This window comes from Vicugna pacos, chromosome 12 (assembly GCF_048564905.1).
Source record: "Vicugna pacos chromosome 12, VicPac4, whole genome shotgun sequence".
Taxonomy (NCBI): domain Eukaryota; kingdom Metazoa; phylum Chordata; class Mammalia; order Artiodactyla; family Camelidae; genus Vicugna; species Vicugna pacos.
The window spans coordinates 16,579,715-16,605,653 of NC_132998.1; the positions used below are offsets into that span (position 1 = coordinate 16,579,715).

General features: G+C 37.1%; 1 protein-coding gene across 8 annotated transcripts in view; it reads right to left on the reverse strand.

Annotated features, from left to right (window-relative positions):
- TMEM117 (transmembrane protein 117) overlaps positions 1–25,939 on the reverse strand; it is a 442,837-nt gene that overhangs the window by 136,367 nt on the left and 280,531 nt on the right. For all 8 annotated transcript variants that reach the window (XM_072972955.1, XM_031683081.2, XM_072972954.1 and 5 more), the window contains one exon: positions 9,138–9,235. In XM_072972955.1, coding sequence (XP_072829056.1) covers positions 9,138–9,235 — 98 coding nt within the window. The remainder of the gene's footprint in view (positions 1–9,137; positions 9,236–25,939) is intronic.

A 25,939-nucleotide genomic window follows, 5' to 3' on the forward strand; every position in this document is an offset into this window, starting at 1 on the left:
TTCCCAAGAGAATGCCTAACACAGCCAACAAATACGAATGAATGAGACAAGCTTGCATGGTTTTTTTGTTTGTTTTGTTTTACTTTTTTATTCAATGGCAAAGCTTTGTCCAGCTTACATGTGAAGACATTGGTTCTTATTTGGTTTCTGGAATGTGGGTCACTCATACACCCAGCCACTATAATCAGATTTTATTTAACCTTCAGGTTAATAAATATATATGTGAGAACAAACTCAGAGTGCCTCATCTGATTTGGAACACTTGCCTACACATTCTAGTTCATCAGAAAGTTTCCTAGGTGCAAGAACATCCATCAAAGCATTTCAGCCTTGAATTTGGTTAATGCATCCATCCTTTCTTCTAAAGACAGAAGGCACAGGGAGCTCTGGCCAGCAGGGGGAAATGCAGGAATAGGATACTCTGAAAACAAGAGTTGGCATCATGGCACCAGCACTGCTGGGGGAAATTCATACTGAGTCTGGGTGACAGCAGCGGTCTGGTCCCAGAAAGAAACTGCACATTGATGGAGACGGTCACAGACCTCAACTTGTCTTGGCTGAACTCTGCCCTGCACTTTGCACCTCTCTTGATCTTGATCAGTGGCTCACGAAATAAACAATGATTCACTTCCAGTTGATAAAAGAGTTGCCGTGCAGAGAACACAGGAGTATTAGTTACCAGCAATTCTGGCTTGAATGAAAACCAATCAGTTGTGAGTCTCCAATAGTGACTAATGTACCACAAAAATTGAGTTTGTGGCTCACTGATCTCAGCACCAGATGTGAACCATAGTGAATTGCGAGCACTAAACAACCAGCTGTACCTCGGTGACACTGACACTTGTTGGTGTCCCACTCAGAATGCAAAAAACTGAGGGGCAGTTAATGATGGGAGTGATTTAAATAAAGAGTGGCAGCTCTTCTGATACGGTAATTGTCTCCTGAATAGGAAATCTTAATTCTAATAGGTAGGTTTTGACCAAAGCACACAGAAACAAAACTTTTTTTTTTAAGGAGGACTTTTATGCTAGCAAACACAGTTCACTCTAATACATTTGCACTGTGACCACTCTGTAAGTATTTGCAGGATGAAGATGAACACCTCGAAGTACTTCACCAGCGGTGACTGGAAGATGTGCGTGAATAGCAAGAATGAAAATAATACCTGGGGTTTCTAACAGATGACGCCATAGAAATAGCTGGAGTTTTGCTGATATCGAAGACTTGCATTTTCAGTCTGTTAGAGATGGCAGGACTGGGGACACACGCCGCAAGAACAGAAAGACAGGCAGGGATTCTCACACTGCTCAAAAGGATCGAGTCACTAAACTTGGTTGACTGTTGCTTTCTCTCTTCTAGAATTTATTGCTTCTATTTTAATTTTGTGCATTTATACTGTTACATGTGAACTCAGGGACCTTTGAAAACACGACCTACACTCAGAAATTTAATAAGTATGACTCAGGCCTCCTGACTCAGGGGAGTATATTTAAGACAGAAGAGGAATAATTCTGTCTTACCAATAACTGTTACACAGAAAAACTCTGCAGTATTTCCAAGTCTTTATTAAAGGGCATTTTCTTTCAAATAATCATAAATCGAAGGATTGTTCTGGGGCTCAGCATTGCTGATTTCAGGCTCTCGCAACTGGAATGAAAGCTTATAAGTGGGAGGCACTAGTAAGGAATTTAACACCAGTTTATTTAATTCTTTTCCCTTAAACCTCGCTCACCTTTAAGAGATGAGGAAAAGATCCTAAGTTAAAAACTTTCCGGGTCAGCGTGGGGCTGATGTCACGACACTGTAGTAACGTATCCTACAGAATTTTAAAGGACTTTCTAGTTGTAGGTAATGCGCATCATTTGGAGACAAGATGATTTTTTTTAAAGTCCTGAAAAATCAATATTTCCAAACATTTTTCAGAAAAAAATGACTCATAAGCATTCTAAATCTTATAAAGCATCCATTAATCACAAAGTCAGAATACTTTAAACTATTCATTTATTATTTCAATGGAGTCCTCTGTCTGAAGGGATTTTCAGGAATTTCAGGGAGTATGCTAGATCTGAAAGTCCCCACCAAAGAAGTTAATTCAGCGAGCGTGTACTTAAACATTTATGGTGTGTCAGGCAACATGTTAAGTCCTGGGGACGCAGTGAGCAAGATGCTATTCCTACTCTCAAGTCATGTGATGTGGGCAGAACTATGCAGAGAACTTAGTCACCATTTAGACTAATACATTTCATTAAACTTTTAAAGGTTTTTCTATTTAAATCCCTATGAACTATTTATTCCCTACCTCCCAGCTAAAGAAATGAGAATAACATACTTAGTAGATTTTCACCACAGAATTGAATTGAAGAGGCTTTAATTCAATACCTGGGCAGCAAATAATGTGAAATGAACTCTAGCTCTTGGGGGAAAAATGAATATGCTCTGGATAAGACAAATCAATTCACAGCCAAATCGTAAAGACACTTACATTTGTCCTAGGAAATATTCATTTGTAAACATAGCTACCCCTCCAGTCTTCTCTCCCACTTTATGAACATCCTCACTGTTCGGTTTCCTCCTCTCCTAATCGTGGATTGATCTAGTGAAAGTCAGGCATCTGTCAGCAACATTCCAGAAAACCATTCTTGCCAAGCTCATCACGGATGGTCCTCTTAGAGTAAAACCCCATCCCTAGATGCTTTGCATTTTGATCTGATTTGATACATTGCCGGCATTTGACTGGTGACACTGCTGTGTCTTTTGATAGTCTCTCATCTCTTGGCATCTTCCCTTTTCGGATTTTTCTTTCTTTTTTTTTTTTTTTTTTTTGCCCCATCTTTCTGTCTTCTCTGTAGATAAAAGACCTCTACAGGTTTATCCTAGCAGATCTTTTATTCTCACCCTACACCCACTCAAACACCTGATACCTGTAGATAATGACATCTATATAAGGGTAATCATATAAACCCAAATGCAAATGTCAGCTTTATTTCTGTCTCAGACCTCATTCTCTTACTCCTGAGCTTCAGATCTATATGAAGACCTGCTTATTAAACATCTCAGTTAGTATCAGATTCAACATGCTCAAGACTACACTCATTATGCCCCCGTTTAAGACCCATTCCTCCACCAGGATCTCCTGTCTCAGTGCACAGTATCTGCTCAGCTGCTCAGATAGCCACTGGGCGCTTCCCTGCACCTTCTCCCTCTGCCTCACTCCACGTGGCTAACCAATCACCGCGTCTCCTCCCGTCCGCCTCCTGCTCATCCCGAGATTACACTTCGGCTCTGTCAAAACCATCCGGAGAGCTCACCGAGCACCTTGGGTGGTACTGCCTCCTGCCCCCGTACTCCTCACTGGACAGAAAATTCTGCTGTCAGAGTCCTTATTTTCTCTCTCAAAGAGGTATTCTCAGCATCACGCAGAGCACTTGCTGCTTATAACATCAGTCGTAACATAGCATATTATGATACTAGTTAACACACACAGTAACAACTAGCGCACACAGTTAACAGCAGAGCCGGAAATGAAAGCCAGGCTGCTGACTCCGGTCTGCGCTTCTAACCCTATTCACAGCATACTCAGCTCTTAGTAAAGTATTTCCTTAAATAAGTTAATGCAAGCAAGACTTGCTCTTAATTCAGCAAAATTAGGTCCAGAAGGGCATGGGATTGTGTTAACGCCCAGGCATAATTATATGCCTGAAAGTTAAATCCTTCGGGCATAAATACAGAATTTACCTTTTAAATGAAAACCTCCAAGTAATATGAAAGACAGCCACACACCAGCAATCACCTTTTTATCCAGAAGTAGGAAACTTAACATCCAGCGAGAAAACCAGTTGAAGCATATCCTTGGGTCTTTCTGCTGACAAGTCGTCAGATTGAAATGGAACCTGTTAACTTAGTGCAGTATTTAAAGTTAAGGTGACTGATTCACTAGGTACCAGTTCATGATTTGGGCTAAAAATGTTCTGCTTTTCCTCACAGAGGCAGCTATTAATTAAAGACAGACTACTGCGTAAAGAGACTTATTGAGATGGAAGGAAGGCTGAAGGCAAGAAGACAAAATTCATCCAGCAAGAGGATACAGGCTAATTTATTATTTGGCAAGTGAGGCAAAAAAAAAAAAAACTTTGCACAATCTAGTTGCCCCTGGGACCTTTCATGAATTATTGCTTAATGTAAAAATTTTGCTCATAATAATGATGGAATTATACTGAGTACATTAAATAATAATTAGCACCCTCTCTATTATACAGCAATATGCAATACCTTTCTAGTTAAAAATGTGGAGTCACAGAATCTTTAAGTTTGATGAAAATCTGAATTTTACTTTTTTTTCTTTTCTCTCATTCAATTGTGAAAATCCTTGTATAGCATCCCTGAAACATCCTCTGGCTCTGGTAGGAATCCTTGTACTGACGGGGGCTTCAGCACTTCATCAGACAGGCTCAGTCAGCATTTAGAGGCTCCCCTTTTAGAGAATTCTTTCATACACGTATCTAAATGTGCACCCATGTGATTTGTACTCATCGGCCCATATCTTAGTTCATTTGTGCTGCTATGACATAGTACTCAGTGGCTTATAAAAAACAAATCTATTTCTGACAAATCTAGAGGCTAGAAGTCCAGGATGAAGGCACCAATATGGCTGTGTTCTGTAGAAGTCTCTTCCCTAATTCATAGCCAGCGCCTTCTTGCTGTGTCCTCACAGGGGGGAAAGGGCTGGGGTCTCTCTGGGACCTTTATCATAAGGGCACTAATCCCATTTCTGAGGGCTCCAACATCATGATCGAAGCACCTCCCAAAGGCCCCACCTCCAAATAGCATCACATCGGGCCCTGAGATGTCAACATAGGGATTTTGAAGGGACACAAACATTTAGACCATAGCAGTCCATATGCTGCTCTCTGGAGCAGAGCGGACAGAATTACTCCCTCTCCAACACTTTAAGCTTACAATAGAAAATAGCACTGTGGAGCTGAAAGGGATCACACAGAAAAACAAAACATCCCTTTTGGAGAAAAGAAAATGGAAACTCAAGGTAGTCATAGAGGCCAGACAGTCGGATACCAGCAGAACTATTACTAAAACACTTGTGAATGACATCTCCCCTGATTCTCGGGTCCTTTTCATTACCTTATTACATTTATTATTATTATTATTATTGTCATCATCATCATCATCATCATCATGTTACTCTCCACATATATATATTAAGACAGTAATCATTTCTTGATTAGCTCTTTTCTCGTCAAAGGTAAACAACCTTGTTAGACTTTAGTCAGAGCCACGATGCTCAAAGCAGGAAAACCAGTAGCTGCTACATCTATTGCCCAGTCGAGAATGAAGACAGTCATGTTGAGAGATGCCCACCCAAACCATAAGAGCCCTAGACAAAGTCCTTTTTTTTACAACATAAAGATATGAATCATCCAAAAAGGAAAAGAGAAAAGATAATCTTCTCTATGCATCAGAATGGAATGGATGTGGACTGCTGTACACAAGGCACACAGCAATGCCCTTTACCCAAGTTTGAGGCATCTAAGTAATCACAGACCACAGGTTTTGCCAAATGCTTTGCCCCTGTAACACCTGTATTACCACTTTTCCAGCCTCCATCACTGGTTTCCTTGCCATCTGCTGTCCAGCCCTTAAGGCAAACATTTCAGCTTTCTGTTGTGACAGCACTCCACTTCTAAGGATCAATGTCTGCCCACACCAGGGCAGGCTGGTTTATGTTGTAGTGTCAAACAATTCTCAAATCTCAGTCGCTTAACGTTTGCAAAGGCTTGTTTCTTGCACACACTACGTGACCACCGTGTGGTTAAGGATGCTGGGTTTATTCAGGTCATTCAGGGAACCAGCTAGACACAAACTTCCACAACAGCTACCGAGAAAGGAACCCCCTTCAGTGCCTCTCACTGGCTTCTGCCTAGAAGTGACCCGGGCCTTGTTCACCTACACTTTGACAGGTCCACGCAAGTCATGTGATCAGAGGGGGCGAAAAAGTGCGATCTCCCCACGTGTCTCCAAGGCAAGGAACTGAAGAATCTGTGAAGCCCTAGTGACTCCCAGCTCTCCCAACCCTTTCTTCTGCCAATTCCTCTACTCATCACAGAAGAGTGTCTTCCTTCTTTAATTTTTTTTTAAAATTAAGCCTTTGGGAAATATCATTCCTAGATGCTTCCCCCATGAGCACACAAATTGGGTCTCTAGAGAGTAAATAAAGCAGGGAGATGGGAGCCACCATAAATATCCAACTACTTGTTTTTTATGTCTACATTTATGTAGACTCCAGACATAGGTGAGTGAAAATGGGTTTTAGGAGCCCTTCTGGAAAATAGAACAGTGCACGACACGAAACTAGGATTTAGATTCTTAAATCGTTATTCCTTTTAATTAACGAAAGGGCTGGGAAAGGGCTTGGGAAGGGAAGTTCTATGAACCCTCTCCCTTTTCCATTTAGTGTTTTCAAATCAACCACAATTTAGTCTCCTCCCAGGCCGAATGGCCCTTGTGCTATAGCGGACTCATCTTTGAACAATAATAGAAAGAAACAGAAACCAAGTTCTCCAGTATAGAGACATCTATCACTAAGAATCAAGAAAGGACTCAGCCACAGAGCTGCAAATGAAATAGTTTCTGACAGGCCTTTGTGAGTTAACATGGCTACACTTAGGTAAAAAGTAAGTTTACTAGAAGAAAATTGCATGTTGTACTGTTTAACGGTGACACATAATCACACTGCAACCTATAAAAGCTTTCCTTTGCAAAATTTCTTCTCCATTGTAGATTTTTTTCACACGAATATCTCTTTCCTTAACTAGGGCAAAACCATAAGAAAACACCTCACTTTGAGTGGGTAATGCATAATATGTAAATACTCTTATTTCATGTAAAACCTTGCCTATGACTTCTGTATTTTTATCTCCTAGAGCTAAAAACACAAATGCCCTTTATACTTGCTAAATCCTCTTTGTCTGAAAAGTATGAACAAAAAAGAAGATTTCTTTGCTTCCCACATAATTTCCATATTCAACTTTTTGCATCAGATTATTCCTTTTTAAAACCATGAATACTGTTGTCAAGATAATCTAACTGTATGAATTGAATAAAATAGAAAAAACATGTTCAAGGTGGCATTTAAATTTGCCTCCAATTGTTTTATGCTTTCCATGATTTGAAATACTGCTTTTGAACTGTAACAGTGAAAAATCATCTCAAAAATAATATTATTTGATAATCAGTAATTTTACAGAAACAATGATGACAAGAATAAGTGTGAATTTTAGTTTGCTCTCCATTCAAGAATATTATCTATTTGTCAGTGACTAATGAAATTATTTTTTATCACATTCAAAATATGCTTTAGATTATCCAGTTGGGCTGTGTTATCACATACGTCAGAAATAAACCCACTCGTAAAGAGAGATTGGTAATACAAAGACTTGAGTCCACCCAATAAAAAATGTGCTAAGATGACTAAAGAAAAATCTAGTATGGATTTCTTGCCTCTGGAACAGCAATTGCAATTAAGAGTAGCTAATGACAACACCAATCAGGGCATTTGGATATACACAGCTCACCTCCGCAAATAATATGCATGTGACCTCGGTAACTGGCCTCACTGAACGGTGATCAATGGGCTGCCTTTGAAGATACACTACATAATACAAAATATCTATAAAAACAGTAAATGGATATTTTAAAAGAGAGATGACCCATAAATACTATTAACATTGGAGTCTATCTCCTTTTAAATTATGATTCGTAAAACCCCTGTACAGAATTTTATAGGGTGGAATGATTCTCCAGAATCTCACTTTCTTATTTAGCACCATTGCCTAAAAAAGAATTAAGGACAATCACTTGGAATTTGCACACCAATGTGCCATTTGTTTTTCCAGAGGCAGTCTAGTGTAATGATTAAGAACTGGGGTTCTGGAGTCACAGACCAGTGTTTATAATAAGAGCCTCTACCTTATAGGGTGGTCAGGATTAAATGAGTCAATATATACACTGTTAAGTACTTAGCATAATGTCTGGAGCAAATTGTACTGTCAATAAATATTTGCTATAATTATTATATGTTATTTTGACAAGCTATATGGGGAGCTTAGAAACAGAAAAAAATAAGGTTAAATGAGCCATAAATATAGGCCACTCTTGACTCATAGAGACAAGGCATGAATAAACATCGACAAAATCATATTCATTTTTACAGCATTATTGAAAAGTCTACTTTTGTTTACTTGTTAAGAATTGAGTTCAAAATGCCATATATCTCCAGCAACAGTCAGTAATAGTGCTAAAGCACAAAGGCAGCTCAGAGTGTGTATTTTCCCCGCAAGTCCTTGGTGATCATGATTTTTGTAGCTTGTAATGGAAAAAACCAACCCAAATAATTAAATCCAAAAATAAACAAATTTTTTTTTTCATTTTGAAAGGCAGGTGAACACAATGCAATTTTTGAGGCACAAGTCCTCATGAATTACAAAGCTTCTGAGTGACTATGGACATAACTTTTCCTACATCAGGCGGAATCACTGTGCTTGGCCAGTGTCACACAGCCTGGGAAGGGCCCAACTCACTGTCTCCAAATTCCTATTGTTTCTGTCTGAATTTGCTCGAATATCCATAAATAATGTTGACCCCACAAAAAAGAAAGTTCTATAAGACATGGATTGCTTTCTAACTGCAATGGTTGGGCTGGAGAGCTGAAAGAAATTACATAAAGAAGTGCCAGTGAGCCAGATGTGATCTGTAAAGAGGTTCCCTCTCTGTCAAAGATACTGGAAATTCAGTATTTACCGGGGGACATTTTTATATCAGATTTTACTGATGAAGCTGATAGCTTACTTTTGCTGAGTCAAAAACCTACTTACCTCTGGTACCACTTACTTGCTCTACTGTATCAGTAAATGTCTCTTGTAAGCAAGTGGGTATATGCAACAAAGTATAAGCAGAAATTAATTCATAAAATAGGATGATGGATTTAATCATTCGAATGGAGCGTAGTGTCCACTGGAAGTGCCTCTCTCCGAATAGAACTCTATGTATCTAAAGAAAACTGCATCCAGCTCAACTCCTTTGTGAATGAGGTGAGACGTAAGTCAACAAATGAAACAATCTCTTACCAGAATAAAATGATCCTAACGTTCCCTTTCTTCCAGAAAGCTCTTGCAGATTTTCCCCAGTCAGGATAGGGTTTGTCCTGAAGCATCATATCGGTGACCTGAAGCAATGGAAGGAATTTATTTAGCTCCTTCAGAAATCCTATATTCAAGTTTAAATATGTATGTACTTCACATTTCTTAAGAATAAGATATGTATGTATTTCAACATTAGAATATATGCAGAGATAAAAACTAGAATATGCTTCCTTTGGTGAAAAGTTTTCATGGTTCATTTGACTTTACATAATGAATGAGTGTATTTAAGGTCGTTCGACATATCAAATAGTAATATTCTTTTAAAAACATCAATCAAGATTATCTCATATAAGGAGGCAGCTTTAAGATGCTATTAACTTCTCCAAGAAATCAAAACATAATATAATAAATAAAGTGTCATGTTCTTTTTTTATCTAAATCAGAAACTCCAAAATCCAAATATTTCCTGATGTGTCTAGATTTTTACCTATATTACTAGTCAAAATATCACCTTCCTTTCTCTCCCTTTTTTCCTTCAGTGATATACGGGCTCTAAGACCTGAACCCTTTTTATAGCATATTTGTTCTAATTATTCAGTATTCTTCCAAATCTTTCTGCCTCTTTTTCTCACATACACAGGTTCCGCCCAGCTGCTAAGCCTGGATAAAAGTCATATGGCCATTGACCTGTCATCACTGATCCCTCCAATTGCAGTTCTTGATCCATCCTTCTCATGTCCTGTATCCATTTCCACTTTCTATTTTTACTTAACATATATACATTTTCCCTTCTCCTCGCTAGTCTTTAGAATTCTTGAAGGTGAAATTTCATCTTTGTATCCCTTCTAATGTCTAGGAACCTTTCATGTAAAAGACTTCAAAATATTAACTCGAAAGTGATATGACAAAATGAACTGATATAAATGTTTGGTATCAAAAATGCATTAACAGCAAGATGGGGTAAGCCATTAAGAGGTAAAAACGCCTATGTATAAAATAAATAAGCTACAAGGATATATTGTACAACACAGGGAGTATAGCCAATGGTTTATAATAACTTTAGAGTATAATCTATGAAATATTGAATCATTATGTTGTTCACTTGAAACAAATATAAGACTGTAATTCAGCTATATTTCAATTTTAAAAGGCACAAAAATGCATCAAAAAGTAAATTGCTCGTTGGCCACATCTCATATTAATAGCTTCAGCAATTAGCCAAAGTAATCATAAATAAATAACCTACTATAAAAGCATTTTTAAAAATCTGATGGGAATAGGGAATGAATTTCCTTCTTTCTCCTAATAAAAGGAAATGTGTTTGTGTATGTATATATATGTGTGTGCGCGCACACACACACTTTCCTTTTTCCAGAAAATCTACCTTCCCTTTAAGAGAAGAGAGTATGATTTCATTAATTATGTTTAATTAACAATGCTCAAATTCAAACAAAGAAGACAAATTCAAAATTAAGAAAACTTATATAGAATGAGATATACTGAATTGAATAAGGAAGAATTTTCACCACCCATTAAAATATGCTTTTCTCTTGCTCTTTTTCAAGTGTTAACATTGCATTTAGTTGTAACTTCTGACAATGGTCTGATTACAATGGGTGAGATTTAATCATTTATGACGAAAGATTTTGATTGAGGCGGTGATGTCTTCCGGATCAGCGACCCCATCAACAGACTGGACTTTCTGTGGGACGCACATCAATTCTCCAGCGAGCCCATCTTGTGCTACACAGCCTCCAAGAAAAGGTCTCTGGAAACATTTCCTGGCATGTCAGTGCTTCAGATGTTCGCTAAGATTCAATCAGGACAGTGGGTGAGGAGCCCAGTCTCTGGATAATATTCACTTTTAATTCTCCTCTAAGGTCTCTCTCAACATCATTTCTTCGCTAGAACTCCCAAGCTTCTCTTGGATAAGAAGAAGCAAAGCAAGTTCCCTGACCTTCACTGAACGCAGACTTAACGCCAGCTCTGTCTAACTTAGGGTTTACACTACTTTTGTGTGATGTGGCTTTACTGTTGACTCTCGAGAGTCACCAGTCATAGGTGGTTTTAATATAAACTCTCAGTTAATTTCTTTAAACTGTTATCACTTTGGCAATTGTGAATGTAACTAACACTAAGAATTCAAAAGGGAAAGACATTTGTTTCACTTATTTTTAAAAGGAAACTTGTTTATTGACGACTTTCTCATCTATTTATTTTCTTCCTGACACTTAACAATTACAGGATTTTTCTTTCTCACTCAGACTAATGCCCAAAGATTGTATCTTCATTCAAAAAAGATTTATGATATTCAGCAGAATGAACAACAAGAAGATGATAGAATAAAAATTAACCATAAATCAGGTGAGTTACATTGTTACTAGAAAATGAGTGAAGACAAAAGCAGAGAAATTTAAATTCTATATTCTTAATTACAAAACCTCAAGGTTAAGTAAATAAATACTTAAATAAATATTTCATGTTTCACCAGTTTTGTAAAAGGTTTAATTAATTCTGTTCAGCAATATTTATCCTGTTCCAGAAAGCGTCTGTATAGTAATAAATATTTTCAAGGAACAGAATGATTACTGGGTGGATTTTATTCAATTTTCAGTGTTTTCTCCAGGGCACTTTCTGGGAAATGTTGTATTTTCTAGGAGGCAATCTGCTGCTACTTGACCAATTATTACAGCAGCATGTTTTGTAAAAATGACGTTCAAGGATAAAGGATTTTTCTCAGGAAAATAGCAAGATAAGGCAAAAAGCATTTTTTTTTTTTTGAAGCCAGACAGCTGGTCTTTTTCACCCCCAGCTCTAACTCTTTATTTTTAAAGACATATCGTCAGATCAATGTCAGGTCACTCACAGCTAAATTGGCAGGAGCGGAGGCAGTCATTAAAGGGATGCATTCAATAAAGAAAAATCCAATTACCTTCTGCATTAGAGAAATCAAATTCATTTCTGGTGTTGGTCAAGGACAGTCTTTGTGGGAAAAGATTCAAGAAGGAGGGACTGAGGACGAGGCACTGAGGACGATGCAAAAAGGTTGCTGTGTAGGATAAATACAGTACGAAATGTGTTGATGCTTCTCCTCCAAGATGATTAGAATTTGAAATTGCGGGTCTTTCTCTCTACTCTGGGAGACACTTGTTTAACTCTTTGAGTCTCACAATCATTCCCTTCCCCTTTCCTCTCTACCAGGTCTTTGCACAAAACTCAGAACTTGATTATCATGTTATGCTGAGTCTGGTAGTCTTTCTCAGTAGACTATATGCTGATTTTAGGGTTTGAATATTGTGCAATCTGAGTAAGAACACACATGTTGAGATTTGAAAGTCAGAAAGTAGATGATCATAAAAGCAAGTGATCTCTATAGGAATCTAAGTGAAAACTTCACTCCTCGGGGAGTTAAGCCTATATAATGGGGTGGTAACAATGGTAACATGAAGTTAGCAGTGAGGGCAGTAATATCTTACATTTGCTCTACAGCTTCCTGCATTACAAAGCTCTTAGGTGTATTTCTTAATAATTGTCATACCCATAGCAACTTTATAAAATAAGTCACTATTTCCTACCTTTCACCAATGGATAAAGAGAAGTTAGTGAGCAGGGTCACACACCTAATATATTGTTTTGTGCACCAGTTCTGAAGTCAGCCTGCCCGGCTTCTAACCTGAGTTTTGTCGGATTTCAGGCAAAGTAATTAACCTCTCTGTGCCTCAATTTCTTATTCACCACCTGTGGGCACATGTTAGCAGGTGTTATAATAATTATTGATGTTTTACTGTCGATATCTGGAACTTCTAGCCAATCATTTTGCTTCCTGTCACTGTGTTAAATAATTGGATGTGAAATCAAAGGAACTGACAGTCAAATTGAATTGAGACTGCTCATCTCTTCCATAAAGACAGGACTATCATATACTGAAACATTAGAAAACAGCAAAGATACAGTATAATGTTAAAATATGTTACAGTCTTAAAATGCTGTTAAACACTGAAGGGAAGGGAGGTCAGCACCTTTGGTTAAAAGTTGCAAATCTAAGAAGGTTCTGTGGAAGATTTGTGTAACCTAACTGAGCATCAGTTTGCATCTTGTATCACTCTCCAATTGTGTCAATCTTATTTTCTTATTAGCCTGATTGTATATGTAGTTACTCACATGAAGGTATTACATGTAGTTTTCTGTTAAGCATGTGATATCAAGGAAAAACACTGATTTATTAGGGATACAGGGTCATAAAATGATAATAACTATGGCTATATAGTGCCCCTCTTGAGATAGCTATGATGCAGTGGATTATCATTTAAGAGAAATGTGTGCAATTCTATTAATACACAAGCATATACATTAGGGATATTAATGAACAAACATACACACGCAATGTTGCATGCTATTTTGCAGCTTTTCTCTATTTAACAATGTATCTTGAACATCCTTATGTATCAGTATGTGCAAAACTATCTAAATAGTTCCTTCTCTTTTTTGTCTTCTAGCCTCCATTTTTATGTGTATTCTGTATTCTACTGAAATATAAAAAGGTTTCTATTTTTCTGATTATCTTCATAATTAAGCTTCATTCAATAGATTTATTTACTATTTCTTTCGATTTTATTTACTGCCTTGTATAAGTATCGATAAAGCTAATTTCTGCTTCTTTCCCCCTCTGCCTTCTCACCCTCCATCACCCTATCATACATATATTATTTTTCCTATTCACTTTTTGACTCTGAATATCTTAAATCTCTATTTTATTTATCCTCTTTTATTTTGCAATTGCTTTTTTGTTTCTTTTTTTCTAAACTGAAGTACAGTCAATTACAATGCATCAATTTCTGGTGTACAGCACAATGACCCAGTCATGCATATGCATATATATATATTCATTTTCATATTTTTTTCATTAAGGTGATTACAATATATTGAGCATAGTTCCCTGTGCTATATTATTTATCCTCTTTAAATGATATCTTTTTTCCCTCATCTATAAAAGATAAGAAAATCAGAATATCATACTTTCTTACACCACATATCACTTGTATGTTGCTATGTTTAGGGAACACTTTTATTCTGATTTTGACCTTCCTCTCAGGGAGTGCCGCCTACCTTGGGGAACTGTCCTTTGCCAACTCTGCCTGAGATCAGTAGCCACCGTATCTCCTCTTAGCACTGTCTTGAAACGTAATTGACGGTCACTACATTTGGCAACCCTCCCTTAGATCATTCTTCTGATTTAGAGATGTGATTTCCTAGTTAAGATACAATTAGCATCTCTGATGCTGGTACTCCATGTTCTTTTTGGTCCATTGCCAAAATCTTCCTATTTTAAAATGAAAATTCTATATTGTCATTTAAAGTGATTATTGAAAGGCTTACTTACAATGACACATATTTTTGGCGACTTTGAGGCCATGCCATCAAAAATAATTACTACATCTGTGGTGTACCTGTCTCCTTGTTTTACCGGTATCCATCAGACAACCTAAATAACAGTCAAAGCGAGCTTTTATTTAACATTTAGATTTCACGCCTTCCCCAAATACAATTTTGTTCAAACTAAAATAATTAAACATAACATGAGATTTTGTAGCAATGTGAACATAAGGCACTTACAGATTTTCTGAGAGATGATTTTGAAGAAAAGATTCACTTTATCCTCAGCATATGTGTGGTATAAAATTTAATTAGGTTATCTGGCTACTTACATTCATCATATAAGTGAAATGTGAAAGGTATTTAGTCAGCGGAATGATAAGCATTCTGTGAGAGCATTTATAATTTTCATTTCTTAAAGATAATAGTGATAATGGTTTCTCAGTTCAATAGTGTCTCCCATCACGAAAATTACAGCAAAATATGCTTTTAGTAACAGAAGAATTTCAAGGATTTCTATAATTACTTTTTAAACATCTGTTAAAGGTCCTTGTATAATTGTTATTACGACCAAGATTCATTTTTTTTGTTGTTTTCACTTGTTGTTTTTTAGTTCCTTGTCTAGTTAAGAAGGTAAATTGAGATTACTAGTAAAGTGTTGCCCCATTGCTGCAATATTATTTTCCTGACTTAAATGATGCCTCTTTCACTTAGACTTCCTTGAGGCATATCACAGGTACACCTTAATTGTAGAAAAATTCTTTAGATGGAATTACAAGCCAGTATTTGGCATTCTTAAGCATGAATAGGCAATGAATGCCAAGTTTTCAAGACCAAGCAAGCCCATATTTTGGCATGTGCTTTAGAATTCCCTATGGTAGTTCTTCTGGGGACAGGATGGGAAGTTACAACGTTCCTTTATAACAGCACACCTTACTTTTGAGGATGTTTGCTGCCCCAAGAATTATGGTTCGGGATACACTGACTTACCAGTAGCCAAAGCCAACATCAAAATGAGTGAATCTTCAAATATAAAAATAGATTAAAAAAAGAATTTCTTCTGTATACCACAGGGAACTATACTCAACGTCTTATAATAACCTTTGATGAAAAAGAACACGACAATGAATATATGTATATATATATGCATGATTGGGACATTGTGCTGTACACCAGAAATTGACACATTGTAACTGACTGTACTTCAATTAAAAAAAAAAGAGTGACTTCACATAACCAGGCCAAGAGGAGCGACTGCTTCTCATTATGAGTAACATGAACATGACAGTGAGCAACAAGTCATTGGTCAAAAAGCAGGAAATGTCAACACTTAAACTGGAAGGAGGAAAAGATGGTGAGCAAGGTTCCAGTCTTTCTTTGAATTGTTCATTTTATTTCTATGCTACTAAGAAGATTGATGTAAAGTCCTTGTTCACACTGCAGCCATGTATCACAAAATTCTTCCCAACGTCATCGAGATTCTGGTGGGGTGTCTCATTTCATTCTTTGGATGTTTGCTGACTACTTTCAAGCCTCACCACCCACTCTACACTTTTTGCCCCACATCTTGGAAAGCTGATGAGAAAACCCTAGTACTCTTTCCCTTGGCACCAGCAGGAAATCCAAACCACGTGTGAGAACCCTCACCCTGGATCCACCCCATATCCGCCACAGAAACCCCAAGACAGTCTTTTTCTGATTCCTACAAGTCATTTTTGGACCCTTTTGGGAGCCATAATGCTCTCCAAGGACCTTCACTATGTGAACAATAAACCTTTCCATGCCCTCTTGGTGCAAGTGTGACATCATCATTGTCAACATCTGAACAAACTGGGGATGGAGAGGTCTACCCTGTTTCTACGAAGTGGTCACAACAATAACAAAACCTGACATCACTATGACAGGTAGATAGCTCCTTGTGATTTTTTTTTCTCACGTCTCATTTGAGATCCTAACTTTCTGTGATGGAATTTGGCATCTTCTGATACAAACGTATTCTGATCACCAGACAACAGTGCAAAGGGCCTCAAATGAATTGAGACACACCTAAGAGATTGTGTCAAGGAAATGTCAATGTATTCTTGAAACTCTAGCTCTGTGCATCAAAAGCTAATAACCGATAATGAAAAAGAATATGAAAACAAATATTTGAACGTATATGTATGACTTAAACATTATGCTGTACACCAGAAATTGACACACTGTAACTAATCTTCAATTTAAAAAAAGCTAATATTATATAAAGCTAATGTGCTATAAATCCTTTGTATAAAATAAGAAGGTGAAAGTTCCCAATTCTAGCCACATAAGCTGAACGTAAAGGGAGACTATAAAACGCAAAAGATCTAAAGTAGTTGAATTAACCCTGCAAACCTACTCACCCCCAGAATATAAGCTCCATGACTGAAGACATTGTGTATGCTTTGTTCACATTCCGTCCCTATCATTTGCCTTGTATCTAGCATACCATTGGGTCTCAGTAAATATTTATTGAACGAATGAATAAAAGGATAAATGAATGAATGGGTGAACAAAGGGAATTAAGAGGAGCATGGACTGCAGAACAGACCAGTGGGAAAGGCTAGGACAAAGGGTGCAGTCCAAGGAGCTCTTCCAGTATTCTCTAGTCTCTCCAGTACTCAGTGGTGATGATGGTGCTGAGGGTGCAGCAGTAGAGGCGGTGGAGTGGTAGTACATGGGAGGCAGAATATCCCTCTTCCTCCCAGCCCTGCCCCTTCACTGCTTAGACAGGTAGGAAGACACAGGAGATGCATAGCTGAGATTTCAATAGAGATAGAGATTATCTTTTGCAACTCCTGGAAAAATGGAGGAATCAAACATGATTTCAAATAAGAAGGATATTAAGCCTACAATGCATGCTACTCGCATTATCCATGTGCATATTTGCTTTATTACAAATTAATACATAGATGAATTAAATAAGGACACCTATTAATCACATATTTTAAAGGCGGAGCAGTAGTACACTTTCATATGCCTTATTTGTGGTGTTGGTACATTGCCCAACGCTAGGGGGTGGTGTATGGTGGCCTCTGGAGTTGGACAGTGCCCAGCCTGTGCATCCCTGTGTGGCGGTCCCGTTTTATTGGTATCTCCGCATTCCTTGTAGCATAGCATTGTTTTCTTATCCTCCTTCTTCAGTCACTCTATATGGAAACACAGTCTAAATGCATTTCTTTGACACTAGGGAGATACTGCACTGTACAGGACAATGCATGTAGTTTCTCCCCTTTCACTGCCACCAGACCCCCACCACACACACCCCACCACATATACAGACACACACAGACAATCACTCTTACACAACAGCACTTCCAGCTGAGACAATGAATGAGCCAAGGTCCAATCAGGAAGGATTATGCTTACTCACCGAGGAACATTAGCTGAGTAGACAATTAAGTAAATGTGAAACCACGGAGGAAAGTTTTCTGAATTACCTAGTGATGCCTTGAATGAACTGCTACAAGAAATATCTGAAAATCACTGGCAAACATCTACTAGTGAACATTAAGCCTGGGATGTATTCTACAGCTTTTTAGAAGCACAACCAGGATTTCGTAAAGCATGAATAATAATGCACCTGCTTATTATCTCCAATGATGGCCTGCACTGCTTTTGTGATGTATTGCACCTTATTGCCGGATCCCTACTGATTTACAATGAGTCATGCACTGTTTTATTATTAAGTAAGGAAATTGGGCATGTCTCAGAATATAGAAGCATTTAGAAAAAGATACCCAAATCACCTGAATACAGAAATACACACAATCTGAAAGTACCTTCTCAGGCAAGGTCTGCAGAGTTTCAAATTTGTGTTAACAAATGCAAAATAAATCCGATGTGCCCCAGTGCAATTTTCTCTCTACCACCCTGAATTATAATTTAGAATAAATGGAAAGAATAAGATTTTTTTTTTACTGATTTTGCTGAGCAAGAAGCCAGAAGAAAAATATTTACACCATCTTCTGACATGCTCTTCCTTATGACTAAATTATCAAATGACAGTGCCTCAGTGAAACATTTATTTTTATTTTGTTGCTTGAAAGTATCCACACCTTCTCTATTTTGTTAGCATAGGTAAGTGACTGTAGAGAGACTCGTTATACAAAATATGCCATCCTATGATGGCTTTGTGACTATACATATGAACAGAGGGCCAACAGAAAAACAAGTAAAGGATGCTTTCAGAATGTGATTATAAAAACCATTATTCACCAAGGAGCCCTTGGAATACAAAAAGAGCAAACATCTTCTCAAAGGGAAAATCAATCTTATTTTAAGGATCAGATCTCAGCAGTCCCGTTTCTGAACGAAATGTCTAATACGTGCTAGTTCTAACGACAGAGACAAAGGAGTTGATTCAGTCTCCCAGACTCCGCACCACTACACAGTCTGCCATATTGCTTCTATAATATCATGCATCAAAATGTTCCAGTCTGCTCTGTAAGGTGACAGATCCAAATCTATAAGCCAGTGGAGTGGAAAGAAGTTCAGCTGGCTTGACTGTTGTTGACTGTGGACAACTGGCTGTTCCTCCTGTTAGTAAATAGGAAGTCCAGTAAAAGGCTGATAAGCCAACCTTCTGACATAACCACCTTCATTCTGTTTTCCAAATTTGAGATATTCTCAAGTAAGGCAACCAGCAAGCAACACGGCTTGTGAGTTTAAGCAGGCATTATTTTTGGGTTCACTTGTTGCCTAAGCACAGCTGTAATTATAACACTGTGGACTAAGTGTTTCGGGGACTTAATGGTAAACTCAGAATTCAAAAGCAACAGCCTGAATGTGTACCCCTGTAATAAAATGATGATCTGAGCATTCAGTGTCTAAAAGTAAAACTAAATATTTTCATTTCAAATACAAGAAAAAATACTGGTTTCAGGGGATATTTTAAAAATTAAACCTAGTAAATGTGCTATAATCAAGCTGTTTTCTGTTGTCTTGTTAATATATCACATGCAGCTACATATTCAAGATGTTTTCATCAAAATTATTAAAACTTGTGTATGTATCAAAGAGCATATAATGTACATGTAAGAGGTAAAGAATACAAATAAATAGTAGAGCACATATCCACTATTTGCCTTGAAAAAATAGAATAAGAACAATGACTTTTAAGCCCTCTGTATATTTATCCCCAATCAAATTACCCTGTCCACTTCTATAAGAGGTAACCACAATTCTAATTCTTGTATTTTATAATTCCCACTTTGTTGTTTTTTGTCATCTGGACATAACCATAAATACAATAAAATATTGTTTAGTTATATGTATTTTGTATATTTATACTTAAGCACAATAATACAGTGTGATTTCCCTGCATCTGGCTTTTTTCACCCATTATTTTTCTGAGATTTATCTAGAATGAAGCATATACTTACACCTTTGATCTTCACTGTATCTCTACCGGTAATTTCTTTTTTATTTGTCACATGGTTTATGTGTATCTTTTTAATTTTAATCTTGATTAATCTGATAAAGATTTGTCAATTTTATTAGGCTTTCAAAAATGTATTGGCTATTTTAGCCTTCTCTAAAGTACCTTTATTTTTATCATATTAATCTCTGCTAGTGTCTATTCCCTTCCTTTTGATTTTTAGCTGATTCTAGTTCTTAATGCTGAATATTTACTTCCTTCATTTTCAGTGTTTCTTTTTTTTTGATGTAAGCATTTATCATGGTAGATTTATCAATTATGAAATTCTATCAGTTTATCTTTTATAAATTTTGAAGGTCTGTTACAGGGTACATGTTAGTTTAAAATTGTTACACCTTCCTGGTGAATTTATTTTTTTCATCATAATGTGGTAACTCTAACCCTGAAAATGCTTTATTTTCCCCCCAAAGGTCTGTTTTGTTTGACACCAATATAACTACAACAATTTTATTTTGCGTAGTGTTTCCCTGGTAAACATTTTCCAGGCTTTTACTTTCAGAATGCCTGTTTCTTTATGTTTGGGGCATGGCTCTTGAAAACAGCATATGGCAGGCAGAATTCTAAGAACGATCCCCAATAGCCCTTGGCCGTTTGACCCAGCAATTTCCACCAACAAACTGAATGAGCTTGAAAGTGGTTTCTTCCCCAGACCCTCCAGCTGAGAGCCCAGGATTGTCAATATTTTGACTTCAGACTTGTGAGATCTGAAACAGAGAACTGAGTGGAGCCCACGCAGACTTCTGACCTACAGAACTGTAAGCTAATAAATGATTTTGTGTTAAGCTGCTAAATTTGTGATAACTTTTTACGCAGCAACAGAAAACTAATACACAGCATAGAGTTTGGGACTGCTTTAAGCTAACCTGTCCATCTTTGTCCTTTATTTAACAAGAAAGTTACATTAACTGTGCTTATTAATACAATTTATTTCCACCACTTCATTTTCCATCCTCTGTTGCTTCAATTTTCCTTTTTACATTCATTTTTGCCTTCTATCGGATTGACTGAGGTTTTGTTTGCATTTAATTCCTTTCTTCTCTACTGACTTGGATGCTATATTACTTATTTCTGTCTCCTAGGAGTTTGCCCTGGAAATTTTACTCGATATACATAATTAGTTAAAATCCAGCTAATCAATATCACCACTTTACTCCCAAGCAATTCAAAGAGCTTACAGTGATTGAACTTGATCACCCCTTCCCAATTTAAGTGCAACTTGGTCCAGAATTTTAGTCCCATATGGCTTTTAATACCACCTGCTAATTTTTCATAAATAAGTTATTACAGTTAATTTTTCACACAGTCATTTTTGTTTGTATTTAAAAGCATATGAAACTTTTTTTTTTTGTCCACAAGTCCCTTCCTGCATCTCAGATTGGCTTTTTAGGATGATTTTTCATGTATCTTGACTGTAATGTTGCCTTGAGAAGTTTCTTTGGTGAGGGTTTGTGAAGATAAAGTCTGCTTTACTCTCTCTGAAAATTTCTGCTTGGCTCTTGTCATTACAGAAGAGTTTTTATGGGGTATGCTGTTTTAAGATAATTTTCTTTTAGCACATGGAAGATTTTGTCCTCCTGGCCCCCTTTGTTGCTGGTTAGAAATCATCAATCTGTCATTTCTTCACAGGTAACTTGTTTTGTTCTCTTGCTACTTTTAAGGTTATGTTTCCTTTGATGATACGCAGTTTCACTGTCACTTGGCTAGGCAGGTACGGAATTTTTTCCCATTTTGAATTTATTTTGCTTCTGGAAGCTGAAAATTCACACATTTCAAGAATCAGGGAAAATTCTAAGCCTTCTTTTTCCTTCAAATATTGTTTCATCCCAGCCTTTCTGTTTTTACCTTCTGGAATTTTGATTAGATGCACAGAAGCATGTCTCATTTCATGTCTCTTACTTTCTTTTAGAGATTTTCTATTTCCCTGTACATCATTATGGAAAAATATATTTCAGATATATTTTATACTTTAATTATCTGTCTCTGTCTAATAGGCTCTTTAACCCAATAACTAAAATTTCCATTTAAATAGATTTTTATTCCTAAAATAAGTTCTGAGTCATTTTTAAATGACCCAGTCTTTCACTCCTGACATATATTTTCAATTCACTCTTTATTTATTTGAACATATTATTTGAAAATACAATTTTATGTTCTATATAGAACATTCTAAAAACTAGAATCTGTGCAGGTCTGATTCTGCTGGTTGTATTCACTGTTGTTACTCATACTTGTTTTTCATGTGTTTTGTAATTTTTGATGGTGTAGTCATGTTTGTTGGCATTTTATTTACGGAGATCTGTTAAGAATAGATTTGTTCATGCATTCCTTCAGAGAGAATTCATGCTTGATTCTGTGAAGGACCTAAAAAAATCTTCCAACTTGGGATCCGTTCAAAATAAATTCATAGTGTAAAGTTTTTAAACCTACATGTAGTGAGAATTTGGGCCATCCACACAATGGGGGACAGTTTATAGTTATCAATTCTCAGGGGAGACTTCATTTTCTCCTCTCTTCAGTACCTATGACAAGACAATCACGTTTCTAAGGTGCCTCTCTATTTAGGCACCTGTTTTACCAGTGAATATTCTCACTGAAGGTACAGCTTTCCAGGGTTTCTGGCTTTTTGTTGACTGTTTCTGATTTGATGACATACCACATCTGGGCCCTCAATTTTTTCTTCTTTTCCTCACATGAGTGTAACAAGAAGTGCTCCAAGTCACTAACTATCAGAAGACGTCCTTAGACCAGTCACTGTCCCTCCCCTTACCTGTCTGGGTTTGATGCACATTTTATTTTTGGTTTCTAAGAGTATCCTTTATCTTCCTAGAAAAGACCAATGGTTTTGAAAATATTGCTTTTTTTAATTTGTTTGATTTTTAAAAATTCTGTAGACAAGGTATTTTTATTGGAAGGTGGTTGTTTTGTTATCGTTGCTTTTTCCCGGTTATTGCACTCAGCATATTTGCAGGAATAGTCCAGTTTTTCCACACCCTTTCCATCACCCTCACCTTTAGCATTATACAGAACACGGTGTTTTAACAAAGGGTTCACATTTTCGTTATTAATCCTAGAAAAGCATGATTGATGTCTAGAAATAATTCTAGAAAGAATAAAGACATTCCATAAGTTTCAAAGGTGTGCAGCCCATTAAACTTCATAGGTCCTCTGTTCTGTTTTCAAGTCTACAAGGAAAAAGCTGGGTGCACTTGAGAAATGCTTTCTTTCCCCACAAACACCGCCTTTCCACCTTTAATTGATCTGAAGCAGAGAAAACGCTAATCAAGTTTAACTTCATATCTTTGAGAGTTTAACATATGTTTATTGACAGCCAGTTAACATGCATTTTCTCCATGATTGAGGCATTACTATGTTCCCAGCTTGGGGAACAGAAGAGACTTGATAACTGGTCCAAGCTCACAGTGTGGCAGAGCCAAGATACAGACTAAATGCCGGCATGACCAATTCCAGAGTTCAAGTTGTTAGCCAATGTACTATGAGTCTGTTGCATTAATATTAATGATGTTTTTCCAACAAATAATCTGTTATCTATTTTCAGAAGTTTTTAAAGCATATTTTATTCACTCAATGCATTCAGCCAATACTTCACCTACATTAAATGTACAATAATTTGTAAAGCACTCTTAGAAACATCAGTAAGTGTGCCCACTGCCATTCAACAGTTTGCAATCCTCATTTAACAAATGTGAGGCTCACACAGAAATTTCATGACTTGCACAGAGCAATTTAGTACTGCAGCTACAATCGGCCACTTTATAAGACTGAAATTATTAATTGAGGCGAGTGTATAAAAAGGGATGTGATTACTGTATTAAATCTTAAAAATTAGTAAGAAACATTTTAGAGTCACAGTTCAGTGTCAGCCTCACTCCTATACAATCATCATTATGCTTAAAGCTGACTCTGGCCATAAGTATACAAATATAAAATGCATCTGTTGACTTTTTGTTTTAATCACAGGATTTGGAAAACATTTATACATTCTATAAGTATTAAATGTTTCCCTTTTTGAAGGTTTTCTGACCACCACACACTGATGTACTTCTTTACTTATGGGGATAAAAAATGAGTCGCTAGTTCAACTCAACTGAAACCAACGTTCAGCCTGCTAAGTCCTCGCTGACCACTAACTCTGTGGTCCTCCACTAAGCATGGTGATAGTTCATGGACTTGCTTCAGGTCATTTATCCTGATAATGGGGATGGTAAACCCTGTGTCCCTCACAAGATTGTTGTGGGGCTCTGTGAGGGTTAATTTTATGTGTTAACTTGACCAGGCTAAGGGATGTCCAGGTGATGGATGAAACATTATTCCTGAGAGTGTCTGTGAAGATTCTTCCAGAAGAGATTAGCATTTGAATTGGTATAATGAGTAAAGAAGTTACCTCTGGAAGTGATGGAGACTCTGAATAGACCAAAAGGTGGAGGGAAGGTCAACCTGTTCTTTCTGCTCCGGGTGGGACATCCATCGCCTCCTGTCCTTGGACATCAGGGCTTCTGGTCTTGGACCTTCAGGACTCTACTGGGACTTATATCACTGGGCACCCTATTTACAGGCCTTTGGCCTTGGACTTATGTCAATGACCCCCTGGCTCTTAGGACTTTGAAGTCAGATTGAATTATATCACTGGCTTCCCTGCCACTCGAGTTTGCAGACAGCAGATCATGGGAGTCCTTGGCCTCTAGAATGCCATGAACCAATTCCTATAATAAATATCCTCATAGATAGATAGATAGATAGATAGATAGATAGATAGATAGATCGATCGATCCTATGGGTTCTGTTTCTCTGGTGAAGCTTGACTAATACAGACTTGGAGGAGAAGGCATTATTAAATGATCTAATATGTAAGGGCATTATTGTACAAAGCAAGCTTACTAGACTCCTGGCTGTAGAGGAATTCAGAACCAGGCAGTAGAATGCACTCAAATCAATTTGACGTTACTTTCCCACGCCGGACACTCCTACAGTTCATGCTGTGTGCATAGCCTGGGTGGACCAATTCTTGGTCTACAGCTGGTCCTGTTTGTCATCTCTGTTCCTTTGAGCAATTTTAATCAACTTTTGGCACAGGTCTGAGAACCTATGTCAAAAAATCATGCTTGGCTGCTATTCATTTAGAAACAGGTAGCCCCAGAATTTCACACATTTTCAGCCATCTCATCTAGCACATAGCTCCATGAATTTAGAAGAAATGATTTCAACTCTGGATTTTTATCTATAAAAATAAATCTGATTTTTCTAAAAGCACTTCTTCATCCCCTTATAGTGATGCAGACAAGTTAATTTTAACAGCATTTCTAAGTCCTCTCCTATAGTGTGGAAGAATTGCAATACATTACTGGTTTCTTTGCCTATTTAAGGTCTCTGAACCTTTTTACTTTCCCTTTTATACAGGAGACATTTAAGCATTGCAGGTTGCTGAGATTTTTTTGTTGTTCTGAGGAGTAGCAAGATGACATTTTATTTTTTCTTTCAGGTATAGCATGTTATCATAGCCTTTTGTACAGTACAAACCAGTTAATAAAATTCATGCTCATGATAACATGAGTCTAAGGTAAATACCTTTATGTCTCAGAGTACATGATTATACAGAAGAAAATCTAACATTCTCTTAGCATCTGTAGCTTATCAAACCATTCTCACAGAACTTTATATATTCTTTCGCAGTGGTAACTAATCCTTTCATACAGTACAGAGAAATATCATTTTCTGCAATAGCACTTGATTGAAAGAAAGGTTTCTAGCAAATAGATATTTGAAATAAGTATTAAGAATGCAAAATAAGTCTACTCCTAATTATGGCAATGAACTGGACACGGGAATCACTCACTCATTTATTCAATAAACATGTATTAAGAATCATTGATGTGCTAAAGCACTCTTCTAGATTCTTGGGCCACATCCATGAAAACAAACAAAAATTATGGTATTCACA